This window comes from Alligator sinensis, unplaced genomic scaffold (assembly GCF_000455745.1).
Source record: "Alligator sinensis unplaced genomic scaffold, ASM45574v1 scaffold353_1, whole genome shotgun sequence".
NCBI lineage: Eukaryota > Metazoa > Chordata > Crocodylia > Alligatoridae > Alligator > Alligator sinensis.
In genome coordinates, this window is record NW_005842075.1 from 1,222,248 (window position 1) to 1,242,616 (window position 20,369).

The 20,369-nt window shown below is 45.4% G+C and overlaps 1 protein-coding gene across 4 annotated transcripts in view; it reads left to right on the plus strand.

Moving 5' to 3' along the window:
- EMCN (endomucin) overlaps positions 1 to 12,373 on the plus strand; it is a 113,694-nt gene extending 101,321 nt beyond the window's left edge. For all 4 annotated transcript variants that reach the window (XR_003094064.1, XR_003094065.1, XM_006023670.3 and 1 more), the window contains 2 exons: positions 4,875 to 4,946; positions 10,369 to 12,373. Coding sequence is in view for 2 of the 4 variants with exons in the window: in XM_006023670.3 (XP_006023732.1) it covers positions 4,875 to 4,900 (26 nt within the window). In the remaining 2 variants the exon portion in view is untranslated. The remainder of the gene's footprint in view (positions 1 to 4,874; positions 4,947 to 10,368) is intronic.
- Positions 12,374 to 20,369: the final 7,996 nt, after the last annotated feature.

The window sequence follows — 20,369 nt, forward strand, 5'->3', positions numbered from 1 at the left end:
TAATGTCCAGTCTAAATCTGCTCTCTGCTAGCTTGTGGCCATTATTTCTTGTAACCCCCGGGGGCGCCTTGGTGAATAAAACCTCACCAATTCCCTTCTGTGCCCCCGTGATGAACTTATAGGCAGCCACAAGGTCGCCTCTCAACCTTTTCTTGCGGAGGCTGAAAAGGTCCAGGTGCCCCAGTCTCTCCTCATAGGTCTTGGCCTGCAAGCCCTTAGCCATACGAGTGGCCCTTCTCTGGACCCTCTCCAGGTTATCCAAATCCCTCTTGAAGTGTGGCGCCCAAAACTGCATGCAGTATTCCAACTGCGGTCTGACCAGCGCCCGATACAGGGGAAGTATCACCTCCTTGGTTCTGTTCGTCATGCATCTGCTGATGCATGATAAAGTACCATTAGCTTTTCTGATGGCTTCATCACACTGCCGACTCATTGCCAGTGGCTGTGCAATGACATCAGCCTGTGCCTTCAGTACCCTCGGATGGAGCTCATCTGGGCCTGCAGACTTAAATGCATCCAGTTCCTCCAAGTGACTCTGCACCATCTCAGGGTCTACGCATGGCAGTCTGGTGCCTTGCTGCTGCCTCTCTACAATCCCAGTGAGAGCCTTGTCCTGCCCCTCTCTTAGGAACACTGAGGCAAAGAACTCATTGAGGAGTTCAGCCTTGTCCCCCCTGGTGCATAGTCAACCAATAAAAAAATAACTGGGGATGTCTGTATGGTGAAATGCTGAGACTTATTCAACTTCATTAGCAAGCTGGAGTGCCATCCAAATGCAGCCAGACTGACTGCATTTGATTCCACAGTTAGTGCAGATATCTTTGTATGACATTGTGTTGTGTCTTCTTCAATTACCCATGGAAGCACTACCCTTATGTAGCAGGCTTGCCTTTTGGAGCTTGGGTTGAGTCCCAGGCTTGAAATCTTGCTGTTTTGATTGGTGGAGTCCATCCATCAATCAGGAGGCAGCAAGAGGAGTTGTCATGCCCCTTTCCTGAGGGAAGGGGGAGAGGAATTCCCTCCTCGGACCTGATTGAAGACTGCAACACTCAGGTCCAGAAGACTTCAGGGGCGGAGCCCTGCAGCGTATAAAAGGACCTGCGTGCCCAGCACGAGGGAACACATCCAGGACAGAGAAGAGATAACAGCGGGACTTAGAAGAGCTGAGAAGAGCTGCTCAGCAGGGCAAAGCAGTAGCCCAGGAAGAGCCCCTGAAGACTTCCATCAGTGGGGAATGGTGGACCGCTCCAGCAGCTAGGCTCTCAGTGTGCAGCACGGCATCCAGACCCTGGGAGCTACGTGAGGTGGCGCAGGTCTGCAACCTCTGGCGTGCAGCCAGAGATACGGTGCACAGACCGGTGCATGGAGTAGGACCTTTGGAGCACTTGAGTGGCTCAGGTCCACAACCCCCAGAATGAGACTGGGAGATTGGTGCAGGAGGTGCTGCACAGAAGGTCCGGGAGCAGACCGAGCCTGGTGCTGCATGAGGCAGCCCAGGCCTCCGACCCATAGCAAAAGGCTGAGTCCAGAGATCCAGAAGCCCTGCATAGCGGAGCCCTGTTCCAGGGGACAGCAACCCCTGCGAAGCCCACCGCAGGTGAGAGAGCAGCTTGGCAAAGAGAATGAGGGCCACCCTCCAGGCCTGGGAGCTGTGAGTTGCACGGGAAAAAGATTCCTTCAGGGGAGGGGGAGTCCCCCCAGTTAGATAAGGGCTCCTGAAAGTGGAGGTCCCACTGGGAGGGCCCCCCTAAAGTTACCAGCTTCCTTGTAGGGCTTGGGAAAAGCCCAAGGGCATTGGGGTTTCCCCTGGGGATTACATTTATCTTTGGGGTTTTTGCGCCATAAGTGGTGTGATGTCATGCCTTATATTTTGTGAACTCATGTTTGTAAATGAGTAGATGAGTCGAGTCCTAGGGCTCTGCTGGGACCCCCTGTTGTTATTATTTCACCTGTTGTTTATTTGTATGTATTTGTAGCTTATTTACTGTTCACCCATACTTATCTATAATTTATCTGTTAGCTATCTATGTTTATTTTGGGGTTTATCTGTTTCAGATCAGATACTTACCTGTGACTTACCTGTATCTATAGCACTGGTATAAGGTTTTATGGCATTTACCCAGAGGTTATTGTTTATGTTATTTGTTTAGTTATCTTATATATAGTACATATGTTTATATCCATGTTTCTTTTCCTTGTGATAAGTTAATGTAAATAAATGTGTATATAGTTAAGTCCCCTGACTGTCCTGGCCTGGTTCTATAGGGATGGAGGGAAACTGAGTGGTCTGCAGTTCCCCACAGCACACCTGCCAGCTAACAGTTCTCCTCAATTGGAGAAGGGGAGTATATACCCGAGTTACCTGGGCTATACTTACAAGGAGGATATCCAGCAATATATGAAAGCCAATTAACACTTTCATGGGCTTCACACACATCACACAGAACTTTCTCTCTATAGTGAGAGAGTGTATATACCAGTGAGAGGTGTGGCACCTACCTTAATCTCTGTGCCATCAAGGGAGGAAAGAATGCAGGCTGGCAGTCGCTGTATCTGTAATAAAGCAACTAGACAAAGTTCCTTGCTACTATCACACTACAGCTGTTGGTAGATACAGGACAGCATAGCCAGCTTTCTGTAGCAAGCAATATTTCATGCATCCAGAAACATACGTATCATTTTAGGTCCTGGTATAAAGGCCAGTGCATTTAAAAGGAATCAATCGACTAACTTCAGTGGCTTTGATGCAGACCCTTACAACTGTCATATTTCAATGGGGAGCAGTGAGATTCTTTTACTGATATCTACCTAGTAGGTGGCAGGAACACAGGATTCCTTTGACACTAAAGCTGGTCAGAACATATTGAACATTTACAACCAAAATACCTGGTAATGTTTTTTACAGATTTTTCACCTTTTCTTCCCCAAAGCAATTCTGTTATTTCCCTGCACCATCATTAGTGCAGCAGCCCCCCCCCTCCCCTCCCCTCAATATTTTTCATATAGAACAGGTATCTGAAATTGAAGAAAGGTTAAAATATGCAGGCCAAAAAGAAAACAAAGAAACCCAATAAAGAAACCAGGAAGTCTTTGGAGGGTCAGATTAACCCTTTAGTGGGTCCTAGACAAACAAACTCATGGGCTTTGGGCCAATTGAGTCCCCCCCCTCCCAGCGCTGCTGCCAGTGGGGAGTGGGGCTTGGAGCCGCTGCTAGGAAGCAGGTATTGTGGCAGCAAGGCTGGCAGAGGGGAAGGGAAGGGAAGGGAAGGGAAGGGAAGGGAGGTGGAAAGGGCCATTTGCACCGCTGCCACGGAGGGGAAGGATTGGGCCTCCCTGCAATTCAGGACCCTAGGCATGTGTCTAGTTTGCCTACGTGTTAATCTGGCCCTGAGTCTTTGCAAGTCTATGGAGTTGGTTGAGACAAAACTGTATAACAACTGGAGTTATATTTGAAATATTTGCTCCTTATTTCAAAACTAACCCCCTCCTTCACGGAAATACTGTTTAAACTAATTTTTCTGTGCACAGAACACAGCTTTCTTTCTATGCCTTCTTTCCCAATATTTTTCTATCAAAATTTGTATAATGAATTATTAAAATGATTGCTGACATTTTTGTTGTGCGCTGAAAATTGATGGCTTCAGTAAATGAAAATTTGCTAGCAGCTACTTCAGTATATTTTTCAATAATGTATTTGATAGTATTGTTCTCCATAAATTTTGAATATTTTGAAGTGAAAATAAATTCAACGTTTTTTAACAGAGCTGACCTGAGCAGTGTGCGGGGTCTGGAGCAAATCAGCTCATGTGGGGCCTCGCCCCTGCCCTGATCCCACGCGCCCTGGATGCAAAGAAGTCACTGCTGCCATTGCGGGGGGCAGGGAAGTAAGCAGCGGGACATGAAGCCAACAGCGGTGGCACAGAGTCACCATGGCCACTCCGCCCAGCTCCACGAGGCTCCCCAAAGCACAGGGCCCAGGGCAGTCGCCCTGTTTCGGCCCTCCCCCCGCCCGCCCCCCGCCGGCCCTGTTTTTTAAGTTACTTTTGGATTTTTCTAGCAGTTGCACTAGAATCCCAGATGATACCAAGTTTTATGCTAGCCTCTGAAGTTTGCACTTCATTAGAGGGCAAATACTGCTGCCCATGTAACTTACCTCAAAAGCACTGGTTATTCATTAAAAAAAATCAGATTACTACAGAATTTTCAAAATGAACAGCAAATAAGTGAATTAACTAATTTGCATTGGGCTTGTGCTCTTATAATTATACAACAGTGATTCCTGATAGACAATATTCCTTTTTTAGCAGGCTGTAGTATACCTTCTAAATTATCCTCTTGTGTGTATTGGTGAAAAACTTCTTTCAGAGAAGTGAACAGAGATGTAATCTGCTGTTCTCTGGAGGCATGTGGGTTTCACAAAACCAGTTTCTGGTTACACAGGCCAATCCAATCTAAGAGGATGATTCCCTTTACAACTCCACAGGAAAACTTATGACCTAAATATTCTGTTTTGCCTACATGTAAAGAACTCCTAGTGATTTTAATGGTAAGTAGCACTGGGAACAGTGTACCCTGGAAACAGACATGTAAGGGATTTTTCAGCATAGAGGCTCCTGTTGTGAAAAACCTGTCAGTACTACTTAAATTCATCCCTATTTAATAAAGCACTTACGCACATACTTACATCCCGTAGAATATAGAGAGGGCAGCAAAGGTTCACTGTGTAGAGTTTAATGGAAAATTTTGCCTGTAATGTAGCTCTGATAAGGAGACTAGGCTAGTTTTGCAGGGCAGGCTCTGATGTATTCTTCCTGAACTCATTTCTCATTCTGTTTCTATGCCTAATTGATCAAAATGTATCTTCTGTTTCTTAGGAGAGCAGTCCTCTCGGGAAGAATAACACCCAACAACATGATGAATCTTCTTCACACCTGGGCAATAAATATGTATGTTTGCTGTTTTAATTAATATGTGTAATTAGTATGGTTCTATTTAGCTAAAACAAAAAAAGAAAAAGAAAAAAATGAAGAGAAGGACCATAAACAGAAAAAAGGATCTAAGCTGGTAAGAACCTTGAGGCCATCTTGCTTAAAGAAACTCAGCTGCTAGAATCACAAAGGAGCTAAGGCTACTGAAGTCAGTGAGCATGGAAGAAGTAATTGCTATCTGACATAATCAGAACTAAAGTGTGCATTTTCTAGCTTTGGCTAAATATTTCCTGTTCAGTAGGGCTTTAGTTTAGTGAGCTAAAACCAGAGCCAGACTTAGCGGGGTGGACAACATGGGTGACTGCCTAGGGCACCATGATCAGTGGGGCACCACATGCACATACAATTGAGCAGCCTGTGCTCACAGCAGGACTCTCGACATGCCCCACTCCAGCCAATCTCTGCCCCAGGTAGAAGAAGTGCCCAGCCCAGCCTGCCCCCCATGGTGGCCCCACCTTCAGTTGCTGACCACCTGCCTGCTGGCACAGCATACAGTTCTGCCTCCTTGCTGGCCCTGCCTACCTGCCTCTGCCTGTAGAAGCACCACTGATTTGGGGTGGACATAGGGAGAGGGGTGCTAAAATACAAGTTTGCCCAAAGCACCATTTTCCCTAAGGTTGGCTCTGGCCAAAACTAAATAATTTTACAATTCATAAACAAGAGGACTGGAGGGATATAGTGGTACTAAGCACCTTTAATTCCCACTGGCTTCACAGGAACTTATTTATGCTCCAGATCTCTGTCAATCAGGCCACTTTCCTTACGTGTCCAGAATGCGACTTATGTAAAGTGCTTGATTACAGATGTGAAACATTTGAAAATGTTGCCCCAAATTTTAAATATCAGAGAGCAGGAATCCTTAGAAAACCTATCAAAGTCAAAGTCATCATTTGAAAAATAGGTTCTGCGTTTTCTTTGGAGTCTGAAGGCGTTTCAAGCAGTAATGTTTTAAAAATCTCTTTCCAGGGTTCGAATTACAGGGGAGCCACCACCTCCCCGCTCCCTTCCTCATTCTCCCCCACTCTGCTGCTGAATTCAGCAGCAGAGTAAAAGAGGAGATGAGTAGCAGTGGTGCTTAGCTTCTGTTTTCCCTTGGCTCTGGAGCCCAGGGTCCGAATGCTGCTTCTACTGCTCATCCCTTCTTTTTTCCTGCTGCTGAATTTAGTGGGGAGGAAGGGAGAAGGCCAACCACTGTCTGGGCTCTGGAGCTCTGTGAAAACAGGAGCTTCAGCCCAAACCTTGCAATGGTCAGCTGGCGAGCTCAGAGAGCTCACTGTGCATGGCCACACAGCTGAAGGGGAGGTGGGGGGTGAAGAGGTGGCAACCATGTTGCCACAGTCCCCTTGAATCTGTCCCTGCACCTCAGCTCCTCTTTTCACAGTAAGCCTTTGGCATTGGGGATGTTTTGGTTTATTTTTATGACCAGCTGGATAACCTGTGCATCAGCTTTCCAAGTATGTGATTTCAAGTATGAAATTATTTCCCATAGAGTCTCCTTTCTCAGCATGCACATTCAAACTGCAGAGGGGACCTGTAAGGGACATGTTTATCCTACTAAGAATCCCTCTTCAGAAGTCCAACAGGATCGTGCCCCTAGGGGCAGCTGTGGTGCCCTCTACTGGCCACACAACTCTTGCCCCATCCAGTTCCCTGGGTATCTTGTCTTTTCATTTGCCTGCAATGCCTTGATGTAAATTTGTTGATTTGCAAAACAGGAGGTTGCCTTTGGATCCCAGAGAGAGCCCTCACCTGCCTTTTGACCAGCAGGTCTGTCTCTGACCCCGCTGATCCCAACCTTGACCCTTAAGTGCTAAGTGGCCCTCCTGGCCCATCTGTGCCCCAGGGCACCTGTTGCCTTAAGGGCTATTTGTGCCCTTCTCCACTCCTACAGTCATAGGCATGCCTTGCACATGTTAACAGTGAATTGCTCCAGTTGGCATCTTGTCCCAATACAATGTCAGACCTCCTCAGGCCCCCACACCCTTGTCTGGGCCTTGGCTGTCCTAGCTTCTGCCTCGTTCCTCTAGCTGGACTCCTTTTAGTCTAGGCCCACTGCACTGGGTCTTGGGCACTGGACCTCTGGCCCCAGTTGCCTTGTGCCCAGGTAAGACTTCAGCCTTTCTCTAGGTTTTAACACCCTTTGGTTTAGGCCTGCTCTGCATCCTGAGCCCCAGCCCCTAGCAGGGCTTAAAGCACCACTGTGCTTCTGGCACCCCACTGTGGCCTCCTCATTCACCCCTTATAGCCACTCTCAGTCCACTGTTTTAAACCTTACACCAAAATACAGGCCCAGTGACTACAACAAACCACCCCCACACTAGGTCATATTCCCCTGCAAGCTATAAGCTTCTTATTTGCAGTCCCCAGGGCAGCTCAGGTATCAGCCAGTCACTCTCCTGCAGACATTCTGCTCAGGAGCTCCTCTCCCTGCTGCCTACAGGGCCAGACTGACTGCTTGATCTCAGGCACTGGCTTTATGTGCCTCCTAAATCCTGCCCCTTCCTGTCAAGTGACTTTCCAATCACCCATAGGGGTATCCACCCTGGATCTGATGGACCAGTTTCCTTTCCCTGCTGGGGCCCAGCTCAGCTGCCTGCAGCACTCCTTTTAAAGTAACAGGGGACCTCTGGCTCCCTGTTACAAGAAGGTGCCAATTTAGTCATTACAGCTCAATTTATTAACCTTAATTTTTGAAAAAGGAGGCACTTAGGGTATCTGTTTCTTTGTAACTGTGTGTATCCCTACTTGCTTATTAAGGCACAGAGCTATGTAAACAGCTGTCTCAAAGGGGGTCAAAAAGATTAGAATATAAATTAGACTTATTTTTGCCTTCTGGGAAATCCTTTGATAACAGGGGCCTTGAAGGAAGAAAACCATGCAGGTCCAGTGTTAGTGGTTTCTAATGGGGTCACACAGTGGGAAAGGCAGCTGTCTAGTGCTCACCATTATGTAGCCCCTCCCCTCCCACTAGCACAATGTATGCACTATGCTCTGAATGCACAGTCAGCTGGAAAATGAGAATTGTCATTGCTTAGCTGCTCTGCCCAACATGTTTCACCCTGTGTGGCATAACTTACAGTACCATATCCATGTAAATTAGTGCTGCTCTTAGTGTTGCTAACTGTCCCTCAGTGGATTTGAAATTCCATGTGGGAGGGGGCATGCCTGTGTAAAAGTCAGGTGCCAGCCAAGAGCAGAACAGCATGGTTGTGTTGTTAGTCATAAAGATATTTGAGGAATTCAAACTAGCACTTTTAAGTAGGAAGGAGACATGTCAATTTTAGGGATTTGGGGATGGAGGGAAGTAGCAAAGACGTGCAACAGAAAGCTGTTGGTTGTTCTGGAGGGAAATACTGATGGTTCAAGTCATTTTCTTAGTAAATGCACCAGTGGGAGCTGATCTTTTTGGCAGGCATGCCACGGATTAGCTCTACAACCTCCCCAACTGCCACACTCATCCTCTTCTGTCTTCTGCTTCCTGCTGCTGAACTGCCTGTCCCCCCTGGGTCTGTCATATGCCACACACAGAGGCCTCCTGTGCTACTTTTGGCAGTCTTGCCACAAGTTAGGCACTCCCGAAATGCACCATGCCATTTAATGTTAGACTGCCTTAAATAGAAGTGCTAATGCTTTTACTGGAGGCAACAATGGCCGGCAAGTCTATATCACTGGAAAGAAGCATGGTTTCTGTGAATCGATTTTCACAGGAGTGATATATTAATTATTTGGTAAAAGGAACGTTAATATTTTTCAGAGGATTTTAAAAAGCATTTGTACTAAACATGGTACTTGATTACTAGTTCCACATAGAAAAAAATGGTAACCTTTTCTTTCTATAATTAATGTATATGTAGCACAAACATATTTTACATTGGCACTGCACCTTTCACCACAAGGTGCTTGAGAAATCCTGAGCCTAATCGTCTCACTGTGCCCATGTGAATGGTCCATTAGAGCTCCAAATCATACATCTCTCAAACTGATTGCAGGATTAGGATTCAGAGACCTACAGCAGCAGTGAAATGCTGTCATTTCTGGGGTTCAGGTCAGCAGCTGACTAATAGGCAGAATGCTGAAGAACATAAGGGCAAATGGGAATGATCAGTATAGATGCACAAACACATTTTATAAATACTTTTCTCATATGCGATATAAAATTCTAGAGAATACAGCATTCAGAGACTACTAAGGAAGGATACCAAAGCCAGCACAGAGATCTGGATAGCAAGCAGAAAAAAACTACAGTAAATGCCCTTTAAAGTAAAAATAGGAAGACTGGGTAGATTTACATGAAATCTACTCAGATCAAACTAATTGCAAAGGTTTTCTTACCTAAGAAATAGCTATTATTTATATATAAATGCACATATATATAGTCCACACACACACATATGTGAAGGATAGCACACTATTTCTAGGAACACATTTATGAATGTTCCTCTGGGGTGGGAAGACAAGGAGTAGGCACTCCATTCCTCTTGAAGCCAAAGGGAGTTGAGTGTACTTGAGACTTAAGTACTGTATACTTCTGAATTACATGGTGAAGAATGTACATAAGACCTAAACCTGCTTGTATTAAAGGGACAAAGCTCCCACTGTATTTTATGAGTGAAGAAGTCCCTCGTAATGGAGTCACTTCACATTTTTACCATGCATTATGACAGGGGTGGTCAACCTGTGGCACATATGCCACAAGTGGCATCAACAGCCCCTGTGTGTGATTTCTAGCAGATGAGGAAGGGGACAAGAAGCAGAATGGTAGGTAAGGCAGGGGGCAGAAAGCAGAGAAATGGTTTGGGAAGGAGAAGAAGATGGGGATCAGAGTGGCACTTGGAGAGTGGGGTGCAAGGTTTATCTTGTAGCACACCTACCAAAAAGTTTGGCCCCCACAGCATTGTAACTTTTCCACACATTGGACAAACTAGAGTAAAATTAGTCCCAGTTCTTCATTCTAACATTTCTTTAAAAAGCAAAAAGTAAACTCATAAGTTCAGTCTTTGTAAGGGGAGATGGGAAGATTTAACTCTTCTGCAGAGCCTGGGATGCAGCCTAGTACTTAGCTAAATTCTACCAATTTGCCCCTAATTACAGAAATAATTCAAGTTTTGTTTCGTGAATATACCTGTTCAGAGATGTGAAGAACTTGATGGGTTATCTACACCTTGCTTATAAATTGTGGCATTGATCGATACCACTCTTGGAGAGAAAACATTCAGAACCCCTAAAGCTAACAGCAACTGAAAATAAATACTTGCCCTATAATTTGAATATTGTGCATTTCATTTTGACACAATAGAATCAATTTTGTTTCTCTTCCAAGTAGTTGACATAAAACGGACTTCATTGGGATGATAATCTTGAGGTTTTGCTGTCATTTCAGGTCTAAAGCTATCTGGTTTACTGCATAAGTTGCAGTTCCCACTGGAAGCAAATGGACCAACTGCAGCTTCTAAGACAGGAAGGACAATTATGTTCTTTGTTTTTTTGGCTAGCTCTTAATTTCTGTGCTTTAAAATGTTTCTTGTTTTCTTTTGGAAAGACTCGTGTTTTTTTTAATGGTCTCATAACTGGTGTACCATGTATATTTATTATTTCTACTTATATTAAACAGGAAAAAAGTGATAATGAAAAAAATCATGTATAAATGAGAAGTGACTAATAATGATGCCTTGTACATAGAAATGTTTTCTTTTGGGACAGGAAGGAAAGGGTTACTGTATTTTTTTGAACTTTCAGTAAATAATTTTCTTAAATCATATGTAACAGATTGCAAACTTGGAGCCTGGTCCTTTAGACCAGGGTTGGCAACATTTTTGGGCAGAGTACCAAAAACACCCACAACCTTGATTTGCAAGATGTTGGCGTGCGAGGAGCGGACAGCGGGGGAGCCATGAGGGGCCCCATCCTTGTTGTGGCAGCACAGCCCCAGCCCCTTCCCTGACATCCACCCCAAGGCATGCATGCCAAGCAAATTGCTTTTGCATGCCAAGCTCTTGCAGCCATGCTGGGGGTTGCCTACCCCTGCTTTAGACACTACCAAAACAAAATTTTAACTGCAAATAATTCCATTGACTTTTTTGGGACTTCTCATAACAACAAGCACTTCACTTGGTCACAGATGTTTGCAGGATGAGACTTTTTGAGATAATCCCTAAGTGACAGTCATTTGGGGTTTTTTTCTATGAAGGGAGAAAATTTCTAATTATGTTCTACATTGGAAATCTCTACTGTATATTGCTGCATATGGTGCTTAAAATGCAAATGACCACAAACAATATAATAGTTTATGTTTAGGTGCTTCTTAGGTAGTCACTTCATTATAAGTATTCTTAATATGTCTCCTTATATTAATCTGCAGTACATAGTGAAGATCCAAAAGCTGCTTATGATACTATCCGCTGCATTTATCAAAGGGATAACAACAGTGTGGCTGGGCCTTGTTTCCCAAATCTTGCGTATTTCATGAGAGTCCTGTTCATTATTTATCAGTACTAAAAATGTAATGATTCATTATTGTGCGAGTCTTAAAGTACACATTAAACATCTGAAAAGTGCTGCTATCTGCATATGTGCAGCTTTTCTAAAAATTAAAACATTTAGGAATTGCAGTCTTTTGATCAATCTGTGCCATTTTAACTACTGATTCGTAGTATACATAGACATCCCATTGTTGTTCAAATAGGAATACGAGACAGTTAATTGTCTAAACACAGAAATTATTGAATTCTAATCCTGTTTCCGATCTACTACCTCGGTGTCTTTGGCAAGGGACTTAACTTCTCTTTCCACTTTGCCTCTCTCTAAAGAGGAGGTGGTAATACTTATCCACCAGTCTCACAAGGGTGCTGAAAGATTCATTAGTTTGTGTTTGTTCAGTATTTTGGAGATGAAAAGTGCTCTTTGAGTGCTAGGTGTTATCATGGCTCATTTTCATTTTGATGGGTCAATGCCCTATTTTAGGAAAACTTTCTGATGAAGCAATGTGAAAAGTGGGGCCCAGTGAGTATGCTGCAGGCTGTAGCTGAACTTTTATACTTAGATAAAGCATTCTTTGTGTTGGATCATGATTGGCTCTGGCCAGATTGGTTGAACAGAGGAGGCCTGGGCTTTCAAAAGGTGAGGCCATTTAATATGCACAGCTTAAGAGTTTATACAATAAAGTATACCCACTTCAGCTTGATTGATGAATCCTGCTGACAAAGGAATCTATGCTTGTCATATATAATAAGTTTTTTGTAGCACACTGCACCCTCTTGACAGGCCAGTTTAAAAGAAACATGAGCATAGTAAATGAATATCTGTGTTTATGAAAGGTATATTCAGAAAATGTCACGAAGTATCAAGATAATGTTAATCTTCTAATAAAATTTTGATCTTGTATAAAATCCTTTCCTGTTTCTCACTTTCTGTAAATACAGTGTGTAATCTGCACCAAATATATACATTGGCCCTGATCCTGCATTCATCTTGCACACTAAAGAGGTCAGCATGCTCTGTTACAGTCAAGCCTGTTTCCAAACATTATTCTATTTCTATAGCAAGGCATTCTGGGTTTTGCAACTTCTGAGGACACCAGGGAGTTTGGGGCCTTGCAGAAAGGCAAAACCAGGATTATATAAAGTTCTCCTTTTCACCAGAGGAGACAATGGGAAAGGAGCAAAAATTGCTCTAACTCTTAGTCTTGATAGAAGATAAGCAACCTATCTGAAGGAGGCTGGGTTAGTTTCTCCACAGAGTAAGTGTTTGTGGTGCCAAGAAAACATTTTTGGTGAGAGAAGAAAAGTGATCGTATCTGACAACTGTTTAATTTTCAAGGACTACACATTTTATAGAAGAGCTAGGGTATGAATTTATCTGCCAAACCTAAAGACTAGCAGAGGCTACTAGTGTTGAGAAGAGTGACCCAAGTGAAGAGATTAGAAGGTTTTAGATTTTTGTTAAGCCAGAAAAGGATTTTTTTTTGGTTTAACTAGAAAACAAAGTACCTACCAGGGAGGGACAGAGGTGCTCGGTTTGGCTGAAAATTGAACTGTGGTTAAATATACAAACCGTTCAGGTGATAGCTGAATGTGGAAGAAATGCAAAATCAATTGATACGTGTCGCACTTATCAGATTCAGTGGGCCTAGTTTGATACAGGTCTGAAAAAGGCTTTCAGTTACAAGCATGGCTAAGAGAAATGAAACAAAACAAAACAATCTGGTCCTCTAAGATCTATGATTTATCTATATAAGGTCACTCAGGGAAATGAATCCAAATTAACTGAAGGTGTAAATTTAAAGTGGGTTAGTTAAACTGTGTTAAACTGCCACCTGAGCACCGTAATTAAGAATTAAAGTACCCTTAATTCTGGTTAGTTTAATTTACTTTAAAAGAGAAGTAAGCTAAACTGAATGAAAGTTGTTTTGTTACAGTTCCCACAATGGGGTTTAATAAATTGAATTAATCAATTTTAAAAGTTAATTCAGATGATTAATTTTCCTAAGATGTCCAGTGTAAGCAAGCCTCTAGACCAACAGTATAATTTCAGCCTGCATTCTTTCTGTATTTCAGTCTGCATTCTTTCTGTATGACAACATGAACAGAAACCCACTTTTTCATCAATCTAAGCACAACCAAGCTAATGAATGTGCATTTGTTCAAGAAGTGGTTGGCTGATGAATAATTCCTGATTAGCAAATTCTGAGTTGTATTGTGAGTCCATATTACGAAAGTGCTAAGAAGTCAGATTTGTCAGGTGAAAAGAATTCTCTGTTTCTGTATTAGGCAGCACTCAGTTCACTCTGAGCCAACTTGGGCTTCTGGAGAAATCTGTTTCATATCAGGCCTGCTTGGACTTAATACTATTAATATGCTAAGTGTAATGCATAGCATTAAATTATATTTTTAGTCTCTTTCTACTAGCATGAGGCCTACGCTTCAAATATGATGGAGGGTGGGGAGGTGTTGAGGATCTTGGATGTTTTTGAAACTGTGTTGAAGATCTAAGTTTGAAGAGAAGGGGACTTGATGGTAGGCATCTATTACAGACCACCACACCAGGAGGAGGAGCTGGATCTGGAATTTTCCAGAGAACTGATGGCTGCACATTCAAGGTACATGGTTGTCATGGGTGACCTCAATTACCCTGACATCTGCTGGGACAAGCACTTAACCAGATCTGACCAATCATATAGGTTTTTGACCTGTGTGGAAGAACTTTATGTAGAACAGGAGATGAATGGGTTGACCAGGGGGAAGGCTTTGTTGGATTTGGTTCTAGCCAAAGGGGATTACCTGGTGGGAGATCTAAGGATTGAGGGTAATCTGGGAGATAGTGATCTTGAGTTGTTAGACTTCACTATCTGTCATAGGGCAGGGAAGTCAGCCAGTAGGGCAGAGGTGCTTAATTTCAGGAAAGCTGACTTCAATGAGCATAGGAAAATAGTGGGAGAGACCCTTGGGAAGAGGGACTGGAGGGCAGGGAGTTCAGGAAGGATGGTGGTCCCTCAAAGGAACAATCCTCAGAGTGCAGAAAAGGTCCATTCCTGTCTGCAGGAAAGGTGGTAAAGGGGCCAGGAAGCCCTCTTTGCTTACCAGAGGAGTCAAGGAGTGATTATAAAAGAAAAAGGAGGCTTGTGGACAGTGGAAACAAGAGGTAGCCACCAAGGAGGAATACACAAGTATAGCCTGTATTTGTAAGGAAAGGATAAAGAGGGCAAGAAAGGCAACTGAGATCAGGTTGGTGACTGAAATCAAGGACAATAGGAAGTCTTTCTTTAGGTATATAGGGAGCAGGAGGAAGACCAAGGGAAATGTGGGGCCCTTGCAGAATGGGACCAGACAGCTGATAACAGACAGTCAGGAGAAAGCTGAACACGTGAATGAATACATCAGTGTTCCTGGCATACAAATGGTGATTGCCTGCCTGGTTGGATACAGGATGTATGTGGGGGGAGGGGATGAGGGGGCCGGAGCCATTGCCAACCAAAGGTCACAGTTGAACTGGTGAGGGAGCACTTAGAGTGGCTGAATGTCTTCAAGTCAGCAGGACCAGATGGACTACACCTGAGAGTGCTGAGGGAGTTGGCTGGAGTCATTGTGGGACCATTGGTGAAGATATTTGAAGACTCATGCTGCTCAGGAAAGGTCCCAGAAGCTGGGAAAAGGGCCAGTGTGGTGCCACTCTTTAAGAAGGTGGAGGAAGGAAGATCTGGGAAACTATAGGACTGGTCAGTTTGACCTCGATACTAGGTAAAAATTATCAATTTTGGAAAAAATTATCAAGAAGTCCATTTGTGAGAGACTGGCAGAAGGCATGATCCTGAGGGATAGTCAACATGGTTTTCTTGTGGGCAGGTCATGCCTGACCAACCTTGTCTCCTCTATGATCAAGTAATGAACTGCCTTGATGTGGGAGACATGGTTGATGTCATATACTTGGATTTTAAAAAGGCCTTTGATATGGTCTCCCATGACACTCTTATAAAAAAACTGGGGGATGGTGACCTGGCAGAGTCCAGAGTTAAGTAAGCTGGAAACTGGCTAAGGGGTTGAACCCAGAGTGTGTTAGTGGATGGGTCTGTATTGTCTTGGAGGGAGGTGGCTGGTGGTGTACCACAGGGTTCAGTTCTTGGCCCCATGCTGTTCAACATTTTTATCAGTGATTTAGATGAGTATGCGGAGAGCACATTGGCCAAGTTTCTGGATGATACTAACTTATGGGGAAAAGCAGTCATGCTAGGGGACAGGATGTGGACCCAACCAGATCTGGACAAACTGAAAACGTGGGTGGAGTGGAACTGGATGCAGTTTGTAGCCAGGTGGGGCTCCTCCTGCAGTCGAAACTTGCTCATTTGGGGCAGCAGGTAGGGAAGCCGTAGGGGTGGCGGGGGGGGGGGGTGTATTTGCAGCTGGGCAGAAGCGTGAGTGCAGCATGGAGCCTGTGGCCAGAAGGGCAGTGGGAGTGCGGAACTCAGATGGGAAGGGTGTGGGTGTAGGTGTGAAGGTGGGGGGTGTAGGGACCCCTACACACATTCCCCCCATGGCGTGCATCCTCAGCTGCCAGCAGCAAGAGAAGGCGGGGAGGTCAGGGTGCTCGTACCCAGCACAGGCACCCAGTGGTGTGTGGCTCCAGCTAGCGCTGTGCAGGGGGAGGGAGTGAAGCCCTATCACTGGGGCTCTGTGCTGCATGCCTCCAGCTCCAGCACTTGCAGTGGAGGAAGCCCCACATTGGAGCCTGCTGCCTCCCCTGCTCCCTGCTGTGCAGGTCCTTGCACTCTGTTGGAGTGGAGGGAACCCCACCCCCTGCTTCCCCGTGGAGTCCAGCACAGGGCTTCCCTGCTGCTAGTGTAGAGCTGCAGGTGTGCAGTGTGGAGTCCCTGCAATAGAAGTGGCCAGGCAGGCTGAGCATGGGTGCACTCCTCACCCCCAGAGCAGCGCTGACCACCTCTATCATGGGGACTCCACCCCATGTGCCTGCAGCTCTGCACTCACAGTGGGGAAGCTCTGCACTGGACTCTGCGGGGAAGCAGGGGGCAGAGTTCCCTTCACTCCAGCAGGGTGTGGGAACCTGCACAGCAGGGAGCAGGGGAGGCAGCAGGCTCCAGTGCAGGGCTTCTCCCACTGTGAGTGCTGGAGCTGCAGGTGCATAGTGTGGGGCCCCGGCAATAGGGCAGGCTCTGCTCCCTCCCCGCATGCAGCACTGGCCAGAGCTGCGCCTGCGCTGGGCATGAGTGCCCTGACCTCCTTACAAGCCCCATCAATATATACATACACTCCAACATACCCTATGCCCTCCTATACAGCCACACCCTCTCGCAACCCCCCACACTCTTCCACACCCCACCATACACATACACACACACAATATAAAAGTGTGACACTTTATTTTTGCATTCTTATGCAATCCCTTCTATATACAGTACACAATCACAAGTCATGACAATTTTTTTTTGTAATAAAATTAAAATATATTATGGTAGGTGTTTGACTTCTAGTGTATGATTTGGTTTTTTTCTGGTTCTAAGATGGCAACCCCCCCCCTCCCAAAAGGAGTATTGGGGGGGGCAGCAAGGGGACTTCTGGTGGCAAAGGTCAAGGGTTAGGGGGCAGGACTTCCAGTCCCAAAGTGGCGACTGGGGGCAGGGCAACTGTCAAGGGGTGGGGCTACCTATGTGGCCCCTGACAGCTCACCAAAACTTGTTAAGTGGCCCTCCACCCAAAATAATTACCTGCTCCTGCCCTATTACATCGAGTACCACCTGAAAGGTACATCAATAATTGGCATAGGTTGTAATTGGGCCTTTTGGCACTCTGAGCACACCACCCCCATGTGGGCTATATCTTCATGTACCTTAGGCCTAAAAAACCCAGCGGGTAATTCTAGCAATGGTTTTATCACAACCTAAATGTCCCCCTGTAGGCGTAGTATGAGCTAAGTGCCATTTGATATGCCTAAACATTTTAGGTACCACTAATCGGGACATTTTAAACTGAGACCCTGTTTATCCCTTTACCTGGTAGAGCAAATCCTTCCTTACCTCATAGCAGCGGTCTTGCTCCCTGACTGCTCTGGATGTCTCCGCTTGTGGCGATACTTTATCCTGAATTGCCTGTAATTCTTCATCTCCTTCTTGGGCCTCTCTAAATTTGGCTGCAGTAACGATGTCTTCTAATTCAATCTGCTCATCCTCTGTGTAGCTTGCCTCCTCCTCTGACTCTCCCAGCCAGCCCTCTTCATTTTGTATCTGCCTGTATCCCACTTCAGCTTCTTTAACCCTGTCCAGGACTTTATATAGGTGTGGCCAATCCCTTCCTATTATCATTTTGCAGGCCAGCTTTTGTGCTACCCCTACCCTGAGTTTTCCTTGGAATTCCATGATTTTTATGGGGATGAAACTTCTCTTGTATCGTATTGCCTGTCCATGACTACACATCATTTTTACTGGTGTGGCTGTACAGAGTTCTTGTTGTGGCATCAGGTCTACTCGGATCAGCGATTGTGAGCATCCCAAGTCCAGCAATGCCTTTAGTGGTCAGCCTCCTACCCATATTGTTATGACTGGGTAGCTCCATCCCATATTCTCTCCCCCATGTCCATAACTACAGTCCATGCCCCAAATTTTTCCGTGGGCCTTTGGTTCTCATGAGGTATGCAAAGTATGTTGTTAGCTCTCCACCCATAGGTGACGCATAGAGGGGGTACAGGGAAGCATGTGCCCCCCCAAAAAAATTGGCCACTGCTGCAGCAGCTGCCACCAGCTTCTGCAGGTGGTTACTGCCCCCACAACCCCTTTGCTGTTGATATGGCCACTGACAGCTGTGGGCAGTCCCTGCTTGCCACTGCCGACAGCATGAACAATGGCTGCGGGTGGTCCCCGCTCATCACTTGCTGTCACTGAGAGTGTGGACAGTGGCTGCAGGTGGTCCGTGCTTGCCGCTTGCTGCCAGGGTGCCCCCCAAGTTGTGGGAGGCACCAGTCATTTATGTCTCCACCTATCTCCTCCAATATTGGAACAGCCTCTCAATACATGTCCTCCTTTCCCATACCTGTAACAGGGTATGTCACTAGGTCCACTTTTGTTCAGTCCCTGTCTTTTATCTTCTCACATATTATTACCCTTAGGGCTGGAAGGCGTTCTCTCAGTTATACTTGTCTTCTGAAACCGCTAAGGCTTCTACAATTCTTGGGTCCTCCTCATAGTTTTGCTGTAGATGTAACCTGACCCAACACTGCAGGTCCTCTTCTAAATCACTCAGGAATTGTTCCAAGAGAGTTTGATCAGCTAGACCCTCTTATCAAATAATGAAGGCTAGAGCCATTTGTTCAATAAATCCCTCAATAGCTGCATTAATATATGAGGCTGGCGATCTTCCTTATTCTTTCTGGCTCAAAATTAATGGCAATAATGCTCTGGGGTAATTTCTAAATGATACAAAATGGCTGACTTCACTTTCCCATAATCCTGGGTGTCTTCCTTCGATAATGCTCTATAAGCTGCTTGAGCTTTGCCAATCAGCAGGGCTCCCAACTGAGTGGCCCAATAGGTGCAATTCAGTCTTACCTGCATTGCTGTTCTTTCAAAAGCCTTAATATAAGCTTCAGTGGCATCATCTTGGGTCATTTTAGGCATCTTAAAATAAGACAAGTTGTGCTGATCTCAGCCTTGGGTTTTATTGGCAGATTCCTAGCCAATACACCACTGTAGCCCTTTGGGGGAGGGGAGAGTGTGGCCCCTTCTTCACTCACCTGCTATGACTTGATTACCATAAAGAGAATGAAAACAAAGGAGGCTCCAAAATTATGTGTTCTCCCACCTTTCAAACAAATGTCCTTTATGGGCATATTCCTTGAGGCTCCACCTCCCCTACACCTCTTCCACAATCCAACCTTGTTGTTACATAAATGGTGACTTCCAGCTTTAGGATCTAGATAACAACTCCCCTACTCAAGCGTATATCCTCCCCCCCCCCCTTTTAGTCCCCCTTTAAGGATGTTGAGCATAAAGTAAGTATGGTACTGGGAATGTCCCGTGGTACTCTTTCACTCATGACTCCAGACAGTTTTCTACTCATAAATAATAAGGGGGATCATAGCTTTGCCTCAGTTTTAAGTATATAAGTGAACTTGCAACAACAACAAAAAGCAAGAAAGTATTTCCATGGCCATGCAGTGCTCCATGTCTGGCACCCTGCGAGGATTCACTCACATGACTGGTACCACAGCTGTCTCCCAATCCACAGTTCCGCTGTCAACAAGGACAAAACACTTCTTGGCTCACTCCCTTAAGGACAAAGGCTCCTCTGAGTCTTTTTTGATGAGTCCCTCTTGCAGGTGAACTTCAAAGTCTATCTTCCTTGGTTCACTATAGCTCAGTTTCCCTCTGACTCTCTTATCAGGCTCAACAGCACAGGTTCAAGGCTGGGTCAGAGCACGGGGGCTCTCCTGGCTGCTGCCATCCTGCTCTGCCTCTCAGTGGTCTCCTGCTGCCTCAAACACCCAGCTATCCTCCATCTCCAGGCATTGCCTATACACATCACCCTCTGCATGTCCTTCAATATGCAGGGAGTATGAGCTTTTGAATCAATGTAGGGGGTGCTCCAGAAACTCTGGTCCAGACCCTACCAGTAAGGTAAACTCATCAGTAGCCCTATCTGGGCTACTTTTCCTTTGGGTTTGGGGGTGGTTTGAGTGGAGTCCACCACGTTCCCCCACCGGGAGTGGCATTAGTCCCCCAGTTTGGCAACACAGTTCAATAAGGATAAATGCAGAGTGATTCATCTGGGGAGAAGTAACCAATGACATGAATATAAGTTAGGAGGAGATGTTTGGGCCAGCACAATGGCTGAAAGGGACCTCAGGGTTATGACTGATCACAGGATGAACCTGAGCCTCCAGTGT